Raw genomic sequence first — 18,727 nt, forward strand, 5'->3', positions numbered from 1 at the left:
TTCCAATCATTAACTAAATTACTCCTATTTAAAACTAAATACTTACCTGTAAAATAAACCCTAAGCTAGCTACAATATAACTAATACAGGGAGTGCAGAATTATTAGGCAAATGAGTATTTTGACCACATCATCCTCTTTATGCACGTTGTCTTACTCCAAGCTGTATAGGCTCGAAAGCCTACTACCAATTAAGCATATTAGGTGATGTGCATCTCTGTAATGAGAAGGGGTGTGGTCTAATGACATCAACACCCTATATCAGGTGTGCATAATTATTAGGCACCTTCCTTTCCTTTGGCAAAATGGGTCAAAAGAAGGACTTGACAGGCTCAGAAAAGTAAAAAATAGTGAGATATCTTGCAGAGGGATGCAGCACTCTTAAAATTGCAAAGCTTCTGAAGCGTGATCATCGAACAATCAAGCGTTTCATTCAAAATAGTCAACAGAGTCGCAAGAAGCGTGTGGAAAAACCAAGGCGCAAAATAACTGCCCATGAACTGAGAAAAGTCAAGCGTGCAGCTGCCAAGATGCCACTTGCCGCCAGTTTGGCCATATTTCAGAGCTGCAACATCACTGGAGTGCCCAAAAGCACAAGGTGTGCAATACTCAGAGACATGGCCAAGGTAAGAAAGGCTGAAAGACGACCACCACTGAACAAGACACACAAGCTGAAACGTCAAGACTGGGCCAAGAAATATCTCAAGACTGATTTTTCTAAGGTTTTATGGACTGATGAAATGAGAGTGAGTCTTGATGGGCCAGATGGATGGGCCCGTGGCTGGATTGGTAAAGGGCAGAGAGCTCCAGTCCGACTCAGACGCCAGCAAGGTGGAGGTGGAGTACTGGTTTGGGCTGGTATCATCAAAGATGAGCTTGTGGGGCCTTTTTGGGTTGAGGATGGAGTCAAGCTCAACTCCCAGTCCTACTGCCAGTTTCTGGAAGACACCTTCTTCAAGCAGTGGTACAGGAAGAAGTCTGCATCCTTCAAGAAAAACATGATTTTCATGCAGGACAATGCTCCATCACACGCGTCCAAATACTCCACAGCGTGGCTGGCAAGAAAGGGTATAAAAGAAGAAAATCTAATGACATGGCCTCCTTGTTCACCTGATCTGAACCCCATTGAGAACCTGTGGTCCATCATCAAATGTGAGATTTACAAGGAGGGAAAACAGTACACCTCTCTGAACAGTGTCTGGGAGGCTGTGGTTGCTGCTGCACGCAATGTTGATGGTGAACAGATCAAAACACTGACAGAATCCATGGATGGCAGGCTTTTGAGTGTCCTTGCAAAGAAAGGTGGCTATATTGGTCACTGATTTGTTTTTGTTTTGTTTTTGAATGTCAGAAATGTATATTTGTGAATGCTGAGATGTTATATTGGTTTCACTGGTAAAAATAAATAATTGAAATGGGTATATATTTGTTTTTTGTTAAGTTGCCTAATAATTATGCACAGTAATAGTCACCTGCACACACAGATATCCCCCTAAAATAGCTATAACTAAAAACAAACTAAAAACTACTTCCAAAACTATTCAGCTTTGATATTAATGAGTTTTTTGGGTTCATTGAGAACATGGTTGTTGTTCAATAATAAAATTAATCCTCAAAAATACAACTTGCCTAATAATTCTGCACTCCCTGTAGTTACATTGTAGCTAGTTTAGGATTTATTTTTATTTTACAGGCAAGTTTGTATTTATTTTAACTAGGTAGAATAGTTATTAAATAGTTACTAACTATTTAATACCTACCTAGCTAAAATAAAAACAAATTTACCTGTAAAATAAAACCTAACCTAAGTTACACTAACACCTAACACTACACTATAATTAAATAAATTAACTAAATTAAATACAATTACCTAAATTAAATTAAATTAGCTAAAGTACATAAAACAAACAAGCACTAAATTACAGAAAATAATAAACAAATTACAGAAACAAACTAATTACATCTAATCTAATAGCCCTATTAAAATAAAAAAGCCCCCCCCCCCAAATAAAAAAACCCTAGCCTAAACTAAACTACTAATAGCCCTTAAAAGGGCCTTTTGTGGGGCATTGCCCCAAAGTAATCAGCTCTTTTACCTTTAAAAAAATACAAACAACCCCCCAACAGTAAAACCCACCACCCACACAACCAACCCCTCAAATAAAATAATATCTAAAAAAAAACTAAGCTCCTCATTGCCCTGAAAAGGGCATTTGGATGGGCATTGCTCTTAAAAGGGCAGTTAGCTCTTTTGCCGCCCAAACCCTAATCAAAAAAATAAAACCCACCCAATACACCCTTAAAAAAAACTAACACTTTTTTTTTTCTTTTAACGAAAACTCGTAATATTAGCGCTGTATGTAAGTGAGCGGTGAGAAAAAACTGCTCTTTAGCACCGTATAGCCTCTAACGCAAAACTCGTAATCTAGGCGTAAGATTACTTAAAAAATAAAACTACAATTAAAAAAAATAATAAACACTAAAATTACAAAAAATAAAAAAATAACATTACAAAAAATAACAAATGAAATGATATACCCCGTTCTTTAAAAAAAAAAAAAAAAAACTACCAAGGGCCCTTTAAATGGCCTTTATTAGGGTATTGCCCTAAAGTTAACAGCTGTTTTGCAAACAAATAAAAACACCCCGTAACATTACAAACCCCATCCCCAAAACCCACAAAATAAAAGAAAAACCTAACTAAAAAATCTAATCCACCCATTGCCCTGAAAAGGGCATTTGTATGGGCATTGCCATTAAAAGGGCATTCAGCTCTTTTTTGGCCCATTAAAATAAAAAAGCCCTAATCTAAAAAAAAAAAACACCCCAAAAATACAAAAAAAATACCTAACACTAACTCCAAAATCAGTACTCACAGTTGCTGATGTCCGGCAAAAGATCTTTATCCCAGCGGCGAAGCATCTTCATCCGTTGCTGGACCGGCATCTTCTTTATCCCTGCGGAGCGGTCGATGCGCGGAGGCGGAGGTCCAGGAGGAGGTCCATCAGTCCGATGTGGAGGTCCTTTTATATTGGGGCACCGTTGCATTCCTATTGGCAGAAAAATTTAAACCAGCCAATAGAAATGAGAGCTGCTTAAATCCTATTGGCTGATTTAAACAGCCAATAGGAATGAAAGTTTCTTAAATCCTATTGAATGACATAATATAACTAATTAAACATTGTATTTCATATATTCAGGTTAAAAAAGGACATAATTCAAAATCTGCATTTAAACCAAAGGGCACCATCATATTTAGTTCAAAAATCCATTTCTCCAATTTTGATAATTCATTCTCCCTATTGGACTCTCTCCATTGTGTATTTAATTTTCTGATTCCTATAAAGGATAAACTACTAGGATCTTTCCCATGTTTCTCTTTAAAATGTATTGACACTGGATGATATATAAATGATCTATAGTAGAATGATGATTATTGGCTGGTAACACGGGATGTAACATCTCTTTATACAATCATCACTAAAGAGAAAAGGATTAAAAGCAGTAGATCTAATGTTAAACCAACTCGGAGATTTGAATTCAACACATATTGAATATATTCTAGAAGGAATAGAACTTATTCTGGATACTAACTTCTTCTGGTACAACTATGACTTCTACCTACAGGTGGGAGGAACGGTGATGGGCACTCATTTTGCCCCCAGCTATGTCAACCTGTTCATGGCAACCTGGGAGGAGTCATGGATTTATGGTGGGCATGGCTGGGGGCGGACTATTGTGTCCTACCGCCGCTATATCAATGATATTCTCCTTATATGGAGAGGTTCTAAGTCAGATCTAGACTCTTTTCTGGGCTCATTATAAAATTTTACTTGGGATTACAGCAAACAAAATTTAAATTTTCTGGATTTAGAAATTTACATTGAAAATAATGAAATATTCACTAAAAAAACATTTATAAAAAAAAAAATATGTAAACTATATTGGCTTAGAAAGTTGTCATCATAGAAGATGGATTGAAAATGTACCAAAAGGACAATTGTATAGAATAAGAAGAAATTGCAAAGATAATATAGTTTTCATATAGAAAAGGGTTTTTCAGACAATAAGTTAAATACAGCTATAGAAGAGGTTAACAATTTGGATAGAAGGGAGATGCTGAAATATAAAGAAAATATAAAATGGGAAAATAAGAATAACCTAAGTTTTGTTTTTAATTATAACACTCAAAACAAAGAACTGAAAAACATCATAGAGAAACATTGGCGAATCTTAAAACGAGACTCCCATTTAAATACAATATTAAAGGGACACTGAACCCAAATTTTTCTTCCATGATTCAGATAGAGCATGAAATTTTGAGCAACTTTCTAATTTACTCCTATTATCAATTTTTTTCTCGTTCTTTTGCTATCTTTATTTAAAAAAGAAGGCATCTAAGCTTTTTGTTTGGTTCAGACTCTGGACAGCACTTTTTTATTGGTGGATGAATTTATCCACCAATCAGCAAGAACAACCCAGGTTGTTCACCAAAAATGGGCCGGCATCTAAACTTAAATTCTTGTTTTTCAAATAAAAGATACCAAGAGAAATATGAAATTAACCAATTGATAACATGCAATTGTAAATTTGTAATATATATGTTATCTTGCGAATGTAATTTTTTTAATATAGGGGTTTTTTAAAACCAGAATATATGAACATATTTACAAAGGGTTCTTAGAAACATCTAGTGTTTTTACATTTTAGAGAGAAACATGGGATAGGAATCAAAAAATTAAATACACACTGGAGAGGGTCCAATAGGGAGAATGAATTATAAAATTGGAGATGACATGGATTTTTGAACTCAATACGATGGTGCCCTTTGGTTTAAATGCAGATTTTGAATGATGTAATTTTTAACCTGAATATATGAAATACAATGTTTTATTAATTATAGATCGTGGATTGTTCATATTATGTCATTATGTTTTTATTCCTTGATGAGATTATAAGATATATGGTTAAGGAATCGCCTTTTACTGATGAAAAGAAAAAGTTTTTTGTATAGATATTGTAGGATTGATAAATACCATTACCACCTTAAATCTCTCAGCAACAATAGCTGGTTTGATGAACATCCAGTTATAAATAGAACGCAAGGAACCGCTGACATTTATTCATAAAAAAGACACGGGAGAGTGGCGAAACGTACGTTGAGACCTACGCAACTGGTGACGACATAGTGAAGGGCAGTCTTGTATATGTAAGGACTTTGGCTACTATGCGGATACATTGTTTCAATCCATTGCCATGCCCTTTTTAGACTAAGTGAAAATTGCAAATTGTAACAATTTGGCATTGAAGCCCTGAATGACTGCACTCACCATGTTGCATTTTTAATTTTACATGTTTTAAAGTTTTTAAATAAATATTATTTTATGGAAGCGGTTCCCGAATCTTTCATTGTGGCTTTACCTGACAGCCTAAAGATCAGGTCTGCAATAATAATGGGGCTTATGATTAGCTACCTGAAAGTGTGTGTATAACTCTGAACTCTATAAACATTTATACTGATGTTATACAATATCACACTATTTTGATGTTTTCTTTTTCTCTGAGACACCAGAGATCACACGCACTGAGCAGCTTATCCGGACAGCCTTGTTCTCAGGACAGCATTTTGACCTGAGCTGATGATAGCTCAGGTTCATGTGAGTAGCTATTTGGCACTTATATACTGTATAAAATTTATGTAAACAATATTACACTATTTGTATTTTCTTTTTCTCTCTTTTATTTTGAGGGATTGAGAATCGCCTACACGATGTCCTTTTACATCACATTTATTTGCATTATTATTTTGTTTGTGATTGAAGTTATTTCTATTTGTTGTGTTAATTTGTTTTGTAATTTTTTTCTATAGTCTTTTTTCAGGTTCATGGGATGTTCACCCGGTCCAGTTTGAGAGTACATTCTATTTCAGTGTTTTGTATGTATCTAGGGAGATTATATTAGGCTTCTGCACCCTTGGGTGGTTTCCAGTTTGTTTAATTTAGAGCATGCATTGTTTGGCTGTATTAGGGACCCAGGATGGGAGAGACCTTGATGTGGTTCCCGGGCTTGACCCATTTGGCCAGATGCGGTAACTAACTCTTACATTTTTCTTTTAATCTTAGCTGGATGCTTGCAAATGAGTTACAGAATTCCTCTGTGTATTGTGTTAATTTGTTTTGTAATGTTCCCTATGGGCTTTGCACCCAGACTTGTCTGGGGGTTAACTGCTTGTGTCTGTGAGTGCTATTGCTGTGCATTTTGCAGTGCCATGGGATGTGTACCTGGTCCAGTTTGAGAGTGAGTGCAGTCCATCTTCATGTTTTGTGTGTGTATGTACAGTATATATACAGTATATATATATATATATATATATATATATATATATATATATATATATATATATATATATATATATATATATATATATATATATATATATATATGTGTGTGTGTTTTTGAACTTTTCAGATTCTGGCCACTAGAATGTTAAATATTGTACTCATCAATGGTTTTATACCAAGTCTACCCTATAAAAGATTTGGAATATTAAAACTGAGCCTCGGTTTACATAAAGGATTGAAGACCTTTCATGGTTAAACTTACCTTATCTACTAAGAATAAACACACAAACACAGAGAGAGTTGGGTTAAAGACCACAAGGTCACATTTATTAACAAAAATGGCAACAACTAAACTTCACCTTAAAGGTAAAGAAACCTGGCAGCAAGCGGCACCCTAGCACTAAACCCATGCTTGTCTGGACCCAGGCTGTTTCTCCTGGTGGAGCCCGGATACAGGATCATTGTTGTTTGTCTGAGATCTTTGACCTAACCTCTAGGAGGAGCACCCCAGGACTGGTCTGGGGGACATTGCTCCTCCTCATTGCCATCACTCTCATAGTCAATAGCGTGGGACCAGACCACCTGCCTAGCTAGGATGCATTCAGCACAAACTCTGACCAGAAGGCCTCAGGAGGTTGAGTCGTAAAACATGACCCACTAAGGGGAGTGAAAATTACCATTCTGGTCTTACCACTTCTAATTTGACTAATCATGAGGGTGCCAATATAATTAGGGAACCCTAATAGCACACATGAAACCGCTTGCTTGTCTAACCAGGGAGGGAGGGGAACAGGCTTTAGGATACAGGTGGAAAAGAGGCTTAGACCTTCCAGCCCTGAACACTTATACTGGTAAGCAATGCCCTCCCCTACTTTTGCAACATTGTTGCCACACAAGTCACCTCACTCCCATCTGGACCTCACCCCTTAGTTTCATTCCAGTCTAAGGCCTTACATTTCCATTGCTGATGCAAAAACTGAGTTTCAAAGTGTTAACCAATTTCTCTGGTGTAAAATGTTTTCAACTTTCATTTTTGCTGTAGGTTTAAATACTCCTTTATTTAATGTTACTGTTGCACAAAAAATTCTTCACATGTTAAGATTGACCACACCCTCATTTTTATTTAATGTTTAGCAGTTTAGTATTATTTAGAGGAAAATTAGCATTTTAGAGTATGTTGCTTAGCAACTCTAATCTGACGATATAAAATATTTGTTTTACTCTTGCAACCTTCATAAGTAGTCAATTCAGCCACAAAACACACACAAGTATATTTAAATACATTTAATAAACAATTTAAAGGGCAATTATTGTCAAAAAACTACATGCTCCGATCTGTTAGACCATATAATTTTAAGACTATTCATACTACACTACTGTAAGTTTAACCACCACAAAGGGGTTAAACACACAGTAAAAATGCTGGTCAGGACTCACAGAGAACTGCTTTTACCAAGCAGAAAATGCTGCCGATCCAATTAGTAGCACTATCTCCACATCTGAGTCATGTGACTAGTGCTGCTGATTGCATCAGCTGTGTTTTCTACTTGGGTCCAGCAGAGCTCTACAAGTCCAGATCAGTATTTCTACTGTGTGTTTTATAATCTAATCTTAAAATTACATGCACTAACTAATTAGAGCATGCAATTATTTTGACTATAATAGCCTTTAATTTACAGCTATTTTAGACTCCTATGTTTAGTTAATATGTTTCTTGCCATGATTTATAATATTTATTTATTTGTTACTTTAATTTATAATAATTCTGGATTTTTTAAAAATATTTTATATTCATATTTATATACAAAATATGAGATTCAATTTTTTTTTTAAATTAAATACGTATGTGTTTTATATGTTTTAAAGATGTTTCATTAATTGTGATCCTAGTTGTAAAGAGAATCTTGACTCTTTAAGACTAGTAGAGAAAGCCAAAAACTGGAGCCCATAAAAGACATCATATGGCAAGCAAAATGGTCACTAAGCACAATGTAAACAGAGCATAAAAAAGAAATCCGACATCTTTGTAAACGTCTGAATGATGTTACCTTTTTTGGCATTTATTTTCATTGGCAATGGCCAGCTGAAAATAATTAATACCACCAATGTAAACTAAGCCTTAAAGGAACTGTGTAAAGTGATTTCTTTTTTTTTTTTTTTTTGCAGGATAAGATTATAATCTGCTAACATAGATCTTCTATCTGGTTCACAAAGCTAAAATATTAAAAAGCTTGTAAATATTGTAAAGTTTTGTAACCATTTAAAATATACCCAGCTTCATAAAATAGAAAAAAAATTTGGTCACGCCATACTCGCTCTCCTATTCAGCTTCTATTCAGTTGCATACCCTTTTTTGGGGGGTACCTCAAGTGTAAACAGCAGTGCAAGGTAGAATATAAGCTGGTGCACAGTGGAAAGTTTAAGTTTTAAGCGCTAAACTAAAATATTTATTACTATTTTAAATAAATACACGTTTCCACATCTACAGCAACCCTGTAGATGTAGTATAGCCTGGTTTAGGCCCAGTATAGTGAATAAGTCTGGTATAGAGGTGTAGTAAAGGCCCGGTATAGTGAAGCAACATACCTCGGGTTACCAGGTGCATATAATATTTTATTGTTTTAGACATTGGAAGCAGAATTCCAAACATCTGAAATCCTGACAAAAAGCTACGAAGACACTGACGGCAAGTCACCTTGGTAATGCATGCCTTAGTCTCCTTTGGCTCCATCAGAATCACAACTGTTAGGATTTCAGCTTTCACTGTACACAGTCCATTTAGTATCCTTTTGCACAAGTTCAAATAATCTTGTGCACCTTCTTCCATGACCAATTCTCTAAGATAGCGCCTGCATCCTACATTATTGCTGCTGCGCACAATGGATTTGCATATGCACTATGATTGAAGGGTGAGCTTGCTAGCTTTTCACACAGTTCAGACCTTTCCTTGGGGAGTGCCAGCATTGTCGTGAATAAACACAGGAGCGGCAAATATAAAGCTAAATGTTTACAAATGTACTGTTTGCTAATGTAATTATCTATGTGTAATTTGCCTATTTACCCCTTTACCTATATGTTGTCAATAGAAAAGTGTTACCTAACTACATTGACCCTTTAATCCTTTGACCAGGACCACCAAACAGCATTATGTGTGCAAGGCATTTCATTTAATATTCAAATTATTGCTGCTGTTAGCTGATACTGTTCAGCTTCCCTTCTCGATCTTCCTTCTGAGTATTACTCTGTAATCTACTTTGAGATAATTTGGGTTTACATTGTAATTTAGGGTTTGTGGTAATTATGACAATAGGACTTAGAGCAGAGTAAGAACATGATAACACTATTCTGGCATCATTCAAATCAGGTTCTGAATTAAACAAGGTGTAAAGCCACAAAGAGTTATCCAGCCCAAACAAAACTACATAAAGAACAACCAACAAAATAACAGCTCTAGAAGCTTTGTACTCTACAGATTTTCCTTCCGCGCTGTCAGAGCTTCTTATGCCTTTTACGGTTTTCCCATGATGGAACAACACATTCACAATATAACTGCTTGCAAGAGTCATTAGTCCCACTAAAATAAAGTCTTTGACAACCAGTAGCAGACCATTAACAACAAAAGAGACATAAGTTAAAAAATCTGTACGGCAAGTGACCAAGTATAGCGTGTACGGTGAACTTGTAGAATTATTCTTTTCATGGGCATACAAAAAAGAGGAAGGATAAAGCAAGAAGTTAATTATTATAACTATCATAATGATGATCAGCATATGCCGGGAGACTTTTTGCTTCAAATAAGACCAATGCCTATTACTTGGCGCAATGAGAATGCATTGGTGGCAGCTAAGGAGGCTGGTGAACGATATTGACAGTGCTCTGCACACTCTGTATGTGAAAACAGTGAGTTTGCACAATGCATCGTTCAGTATTTCTTCCAGTCCTACAGAGTACAAGTACAGGGGAATAACACGAGAGACGAGAACAATGAGGTTCACTGAAGCCAAAACCATCAAGATCAGATTAGTGGGCAGTAGTTTCTTCTCCAATATTCTGACAAAGGCAAATTTGACCAAAATGAAGATATTTCCTGGAACTCCAATAACCACCAAAGGAATAAACTCAATTGCTTTAAGAAGTCGATTTTCCATGGCACCTACAAAGGTAAATATGTATTTTAATATACAAAAAGCAAATCCTAAGTGATTGTATGTTCTTGTTTGTTAGATAAGTAGATAATAAGGTTCAATGACATATCATCTATACATTAATTTAAGAGGTATTTTCTCTACATCTTATATCTGTGAACTTTTCATTCTTTTATCACATGATTACATTGTTATGGTTTTATGTTAGAAGGCAAAGGGAATTATCACCTAAAAGATATTAAAAGCTTTTCATTAAAGTAATTTATAGATGTGGATATGCACAGAGGGTGAGCAAGAGAGGAAATTATGTTCTCCTGTGTTGAGTTGCAGATTACACAAAAACACACAATTTATTTTATCAATTTTTTTATACTAAACATACCTGTCTCAAAAAGAAAAAAAGTTATTTTCCCCTCCATTATTTCTTTTTATTCACTAATGTATGATTGACTGCCACAAAAAGTGCATCTGATCTTGTTTGTTTTTCTTCTAGCTATACAAATCCATTACACAATTATAACGCCACATTCAGACCAGGTCAGTAACACCAAGCTACTACCGACAGCTCTGAAAGTAATATAACTGTAATATTTAGAATGCAGCACCCACCACCAATATTATAAGGTGGATTGTGTAAAAAAAAATATATTTTGTAATTCAGATAGAGCATGCAATTTTAAGCAACTTTATAATTTACTCCTTTTATCAAATGTAGTATTTTTATTCGAAAAGCAAGAATGTACGTTTAGAAGCCGGCCCATTCTTGATGAACAACCTGGGTTGTTATTGCTGTTTGGCGGATAAATTAATCCAACAATAAACAAGTGCTGTCCAGGGTTCTGGGCTTTCTTTTTCCAATAAAGATAGCAAGAGAACGAAGAAAAATTGATAATAGGAGTAAATTAGAAAGTTGCTTAAAATTGCAGGCTTTATCTCAATCGCGAAATAAAAAATTTGGGTTCAGTGTCCCTTTAAGGAGTCATGTGCTTTCCTCTTACATGCTATATCCATAAAGAATATCTCCAGAATCAATTTTTTTTTACTTCAGTCTACAGTCTATACCCTATAATGACAAAGCAAAAAACTGATTTTTGATAACTTTGCAAATGTATTAAAAAGAATAAATTGAATATCACATAAGTATTTAGATGCTTTGCTCTGACACTTGAATGTTATTTCTTTGGATCATCTGTGAGATGTTTCTAGACTTTTATTGGTGTCTACCTGTTGCAAATTCAATGTATTGGCCATGATTTGGAAAGGGAGATTATGAGTGGAGCGCTATTTATTGATCCTGCTTGCGTGTTAACTACCCTAGAAGTATATTTTGTTTTAAATCCCACCAAAAGGTCATCCACCTGGGTGCACTATTTAAGTACAATAGACAAATAAGAATGTGCACTCGCAGGATTTGTGAATAAACAGGTAAAATTTATTGATGTTTTGGGGTCAAACTTAACTCTGGTGGTTCTGAAACAGGGGTTAAGTTTGACCCAGAAACATCAATAAATTTGACCTGTTTATTCAGAAATCCTGAGTGTGCACATTCTTATTTGTCTATAGAGGTGTTCAGAGAGGTGCGGATTGGAAGCACGCTCTATGTCGGCAAGGGAGGTATTGTATGCGCTCCGCTACGTGACACACAACCTGAGTGAGTACTATAATCGAGCTCCATTACAAAGTGGCTGTATGGAGGAAACACAGAAACTTTAATGTTGCAATTATTGGTGTGACTGGTTTCTTAAGCTATCAAAAATGTACTTCTTTCACAGGATATAAAACAAACTGCATAGCGCAATGGACTGTATTACAACCGATGTCCACTGCTTCACTATAGGGATCCCCATTAGTATTATAATTTAACTTCAGATTCCAATAAATTTTGGACTTAATTTTTTTTTTTTTTTTGGACCATTTGTTTCAATTCCCAGATTAAATAATTTAAGGGGCCCCTGTTACCAAACGACAAGTTGTTGTTGTTTTTTGTTAAATACAATTTTGCTGTTGGTTTATGTACAAAGGATGGCATTCAACATTAAATTGAAGTTCATGTTTGCAGCAATCCTCTGTGTATTAATAATTACTAATTATCTCATATCTTCAAGTGTATAGGTGATGTAGGGGTCATGATTTAGAGCTAGATAGGGTAACCTTTTCCCATTACCTTCCTTTCCCTTATTCTAACTAATTCTTATTGTCTTTTCTTTCTCTTTCTAACTATTATTCTTACACATTAATTAACCCCATCCCTCTAGCACCAGTAATAGCTACAGGAAATGCATAGGTAGCAATTATTTGTTATATATATATATATATATATATATATATATATATATATATATATATATATATATATATATATATATCCTGCAAGATACTTTTATTATTTGTTTTGTCCCCTTTTCCTGTAATTTCATTCTAAAATTGTGAGAATTTCAGCTCCTGTTAGAAATAGAAGTGCAGAACACTATTATATACCACACAGCCATTGGCTGCACACTCTAGTGACCTATTTATAACTGTCCCTAATTGGCCACAGCAGAGAAAGTAACTTAAGTTACAACATGGAAGCTCCCATTGTTTTATAGACACTAAAACTTTACACTTATTTTGTTGATATTTAAACAGCTAATGAAAGTTTAAAGATATACATCTACATGTTATCCTTGACTAATCTTTTCTTTGAAAGCATCATTCTATCTAGCATTTATTTAGTGCTTCATGTCCCTTTAAATATATATATATATATATATATATATATATATATATATATATATATATATATATATATATATATATATAATGTTTTATTGAATATATAAATGTTAGGTTTCATGTCCTGTTAAATCTAGTTGGTGCATTCATATTCATTTGGATAATTATTGCATAGAAAATATATAAAGATACCAAGAGATTGAAGAAAAATTATAAATAGGAGTAAATTAGAAAGCCGCTTAAAATTGAATGCTTTCTCTGAATCAATAAAGAAACAAATTGGGTTTCATATCCCTTTAAGTAGTGGTTGTAGAAAAGATATGTAAACGAGAAGGTTTAAAATAAATCATGCCCCCAGGGAGTGAGACAAAGAGGTACTTAAACATTAATTTTAAATTTTTCTCTCTCATGGGCCATTCATCAAACGTTTGCTTGGGCAGATGTAAAAAAAAAACATGTTGATACTTGCAGTGGCTGCCTTATCTGAGTATACTAGTGTCTTTAGTACATCATTGTGTTAAGAAAGACTACTATCCTTGCTTTGTTTAATCTAAAATAGGGTGGACACTTTCTACTTTAATATAGGCTTTATAGAAACTCATCCTCACTGCTTTTAGTTTGTTTTACTTTGGCCATTTAACTAAACTTAGGATATATAAGGATATATAAGGATATATATAAGCCAATAGATTCTTGTCCTACTCTTTTGCTAGTGACCTAGAGTTTTATGCCATGGAAGGGTAGTCACAGTACTTATATACTCTGATATATTAAAAATTGATACACCAGATGTTCTAGTTTTTGAGGGCTAGAATTAGATGAGAGATACTTGATGTTTAATTTCTATAGATTTTTATTAGCTGGTCGGGTAAGTCATTATATTTGTTTACTCTATGTGTAACTTATAGTTGCTATTTGCGAACCTTAGCAGTTTCTATAGACAAAGCCAGATATTGCTTACAGTACCCCATATAACACTTGTAAAAGCCTCCCTGGCGATATATAAGGTTTTGCTATGTTGCCAGCGGCCAGGGTGGCAGAGTATCTTTAGCTTATATCATAGATTATAAAACTATAAATCACTAAGCGCTAGATTACGAGTGCTACCCTAACTGTTGCACGTGAGCGAAAAGGTCTTTATCATGAGTATTTGTGCGTGTCAGAAGTAGAGTGTTTATTACAGGTTAAAAGTGAATGCATTTGCTTGAGCGCAATTTAATTTAATCAGCATCGTGATATTGCGACTTAAAGATCTGGTTAACTGCTCGATAACCTATTCCCCCATAGAAGTCAATGGAGCAAAAAAAAAATGGAAAAACCAAACACCCTACTCGCGCACAAACCCGATAACATTTTCTCAAGTGTGCTAACCTGACATGAAAATATGAATGTTTCACATTTCATTGTTTTTCACATAGAAGAATATATTCTATTTTTAGGGATGGGCGAATGTGTACATTTTCAAATTCGAATGTTATTACCGAAATTCGAATTACAAATTCAAATGTTGATAAGAACGAATATTCTTAAAAATTCTATTTTCGAATGTTATTTACAGTTTTCGAATGTCACTTTCGATTTCGAATGTGTATATTCAATTTCGAATGTCACTTTCGATTTGGAATGTACATAAAAGATTGAATATACACATTTGAAATTCGAATGTATATATTAAATTTTTTATGAACATTCAAAATCAAAATGAATTGCATTATTTCCAATATGACTCTGAAAATCGAATATAACATTTGAAAACATTCAAATGAAATCGAATATTCTAAATGTATTAAAATGTATCTTTTTAACATATCATACTTCACAAATCTAAAAGAAAATCTAGTCTACAAATATAAATTAGACCCTAGTCAGTCAGCATCACTGGCTGCCAATGCCCATTCAATAGTACCCAGATACAAGGCAGGACTAGCACAGTAAAACACAACCCACACTACATTACAAGTACAACATCTCTATAATGAACATAAGTACTTCTAAACCACAGTCCTCAAGTAAACCTAGGCTAGTAGGCAATATTTTCAGAACGTCTTAACTGGAGCGCAGGTAAAATAATCAGTAACCATGGTAACTAACCTAGCTCTCACCATAGGTACTGATTAATTTACTAGTGCTCTAGTTAAGACATCATGAAAATATGGCCTGTTAGGGCCACTTCTGGTTAAGAAACACTAATATAGAATCACAAAATTACAATGCATATAAAGATGAATATTTTTTCAAATTAAATTCTTAGAAAAAAACAACTAAATAAATGCACAAAGTAAAAGCAGGTAGCCACCTATCACTATCACCTGGATGTTTGCCTATAAAAAATAATAGACCCCATATTACCTCTCAAAAAATATATGAAATTGATTGAAAATAAAAATAAAAAATGTGTCTTCTCATGGTGTGCAGCCCACCCTCCACAGTTGTGTCCACACAAAAATAAAAAAATAAGTAAATAGATAGATAGTAGTAGAATATAGAAAAAAATCAGTATCAAAATATTCCAACATGACCACCAAACCAGTATGTCCCTTTTCTCCAAAACTAAACCTGTCAAATGAAATTTTAACAACTACAACTATAACATTTACATATTGAAGGGAATAAGTTGATTTGAATATTTAAATTTGAATATTATATAGTTTTAATATTTATAAGATAACTGAATTATAAAAACTAATTTGAATTCAAATATTACATTATAAAAGAAAATTGTAGCTTAGAAATACTATTTCGAAATTAAAATCGAATTTGAATATTATATAACAAAATCAAATTTAATATATTGGAATCGAATTTGAATATTACATTTCGAAATTGAATGTGAAATATAGATATCGAATTCAAATATGGAATATAATACAAAGCCAACCATTCTATTATTAGAATTAATATTTTCTAATGTAATCAAAAAATTCGAAAACGAACATTCGAAAATCGAATGTTAGAATGTTAAGTAAACATTCAAAATTTGATTTGAATGAACGAATGCATAAAAATTCATTTTAAATTTCGAATGTTTAGAAACATTCGCCCATCCCTACTATTTATTAAAAACTACATATTTCTACATAAATCTGATGGTTGTTTGGTACAATATATATTTTATATATATATATATATATATATATATATATATATATATATATATATATATATATATATATATAATTATATATAGGTATATATATTGTATATACAGATATGTATATATATAGGAATATCTATTTATAAATACTTAGAACGTATTCTGCTATGTGCAGAACATAAGAATGTGTAATATTTACAGTAAATACATAGTTAAAACCATTATTAAAAATGAATTTTGAATAAATATGTTTTTCATATTTTCATCTACTTAAAGGGATTGGAAACCCACATTTTTTCTTTTGTGATTCAGATAGAGCATGCAATTTTAAGCAACTATCAAGTTTACTCCTATTATTATTTTTTCCTTTGTTTTCTTGGTATCTTTATTTGAAAAGCAGGAATGTAAGCTTAGAAACCGGCCTTTTTTTTGTTTAGCGCCTGGGTAGAACTTGCAGATTGATGGTTACATTTACATGTTTAATGTGCTTTGTGACACATTTTCTTTTCGAGAAACAGTTAACCAGAGTTCTGTTCTAGTTTAAATCATAACTGTGCTCAAGCAATCGCATTTACTTTGAACTTGTAATTCATGCAAAAAAAACAACATGTGCAAACACCAGCGATAAACCCCTTATTGCTCACACGTAACTGTTAGTGCTCCACTCATTATTTGGCCCTAAGGGGGAAACAGTTTTACAGTACATTTAAAGTTTCTATGTTATCAAGCAACACTCACAATTAAATAATTATGATTAAAGGAATGTTTTAAATATATTTTAAGGGACACCAAACACATACATTTTTAAAAAAATATTTACATTTTTTTAGTATGTAATGTAATATATGTAATATTTAGAATGTAATTTTTGCTATTAGCATCTATCACATTTTTTTTCTTTCCTTTTTAAATTTACATTGAATTTATTATGATTTCCAAGCCCTCTGTGATACTCATTATTCATGTCCTATTACGGAAGGCTACCTTTTGACCAAGCTTGTGAATGTGTGCTGCACCCCGTGCATGCGCGGTCCATTACTTTTGATATCATTGTTTATGATGAAAGAAACTAGAAGTCTTGTGACTGGTGTCCAATGATTAATGTTAGAGCTTACCAGGTTGAAATGTGCAAGTGTACCATAATGGAACCACAATACAGATGGTCAGGAAAGAGTCTACTTAATACTAAGTATACAATTGGCTCATTATTTGGAGTGCTGGCATTCGATTATTGAAAAGGAGGCAGTCTTGTGCTATGATTTCAATATGCATAGTGCACATTTTTAATTGATTATTAATATATGAAATTGAAACACTGTCTTAAATCTTGTTTACTTGTCTTTTAAAGGCTTTGGCAAAAAAAAAGATGTTTGATGTATAAATTCAATTTATAAGTTCTTTTTTATTTTATTTATTTATTTTTATTACTATTATTATAATATTATAAGTATTTTTATATGATGTCAAATATAGCTTTGAATTTTAATGAAGAGGTTTTAAAATGTTAAAATTTTAGAAGATTTGTCATTTAATAAGTAGTATTAAAGTATTAAATTAAATTAAATGTATTGCTGAATGTAGATTAGTGTAATTTAACTATATGGCTGTGAAGATGAATTTGCATTCATAAACTTCATTATAAAGTCACTTATTCCCCAAACAATTAAATCCATGCACTGTAGACATTTGTTTAAAATTTGTTTTGTAGGGTATTACATACCTAGTTATCATATTATTTTGCAGGATATTACATATCTAGTTACCATATTATTTGGTAACAATGCTACTTCACATTTTTATTCAAAATCATTAACACACAGAAAATGGTTATTAAAATCTTAATAACAGTTAAAAGGACATTCACGATTTAAAATTGCTGTTATGCTTTATTTATCAATTTTCACTTATTTTCTTAACATTTCTGTTTAAACATGTATTGCTTTCTATTCTCCCTTAGCATACACCTACAGTGCCATGGTTAAGTGTTGATTTATTATAAATCAATACTTGCAATTACATATATATATATATATATATATATATATATATATATATATTTATATATATTTAGCTTTATAAAAACAATTTATTTACTTAACACCCTTAAACTTTTGATAACCGTTTTGAACAAATCAACCAATTATGGTGCAGCACGTAGGGCCCTGAAAATTTTAAAAAAATACCTGTATTTGGGCCCAACGTGATCTTATTTTTATTTTATTACATTTTTTAAAACGTTTTTTTGTTATCTATATTGCAACATCAAAGTTTGCCCACCTGATTTCAACTAGTAATACGAGTGCTACCCGGCGCGTGCAAAAAGCTTACTTCTAGAGCAAATAGCGCACGAGCGGGAGCGTTAAATACTGCTCCACTTGTAATCTGGCCCTTACTGTTTTATTTTTTCAATTATTTAAGTTCAGCAAATACATT

General features: G+C 33.2%; 1 protein-coding gene across 1 annotated transcript; it reads right to left on the reverse strand.

The window, feature by feature from the left end:
* Positions 1-9,531: 9,531 nt before the first annotated feature.
* On the reverse strand, positions 9,532-10,488 carry LOC128652391 (olfactory receptor class A-like protein 1). The gene has a single exon (XM_053705330.1). The coding sequence runs from the start codon at positions 10,486-10,488 to the stop codon at positions 9,532-9,534; it is 957 nt and encodes a 318-aa protein (XP_053561305.1).
* Between the last annotated feature and the right edge of the window lie 8,239 nt (positions 10,489-18,727).

The sequence above is a fragment of the Bombina bombina genome, chromosome 3 (assembly GCF_027579735.1).
Source record: "Bombina bombina isolate aBomBom1 chromosome 3, aBomBom1.pri, whole genome shotgun sequence".
Taxonomy (NCBI): Eukaryota; Metazoa; Chordata; class Amphibia; order Anura; family Bombinatoridae; genus Bombina; species Bombina bombina.

What these genes read in the sequence shown, in the direction of transcription:
- LOC128652391 (XM_053705330.1), bottom strand. Translation starts at nt 10,488, where the DNA reads ATGGAAAATCGACTTCTTAAAGCAATTGAGTTTATTCCTTTGGTGGTT.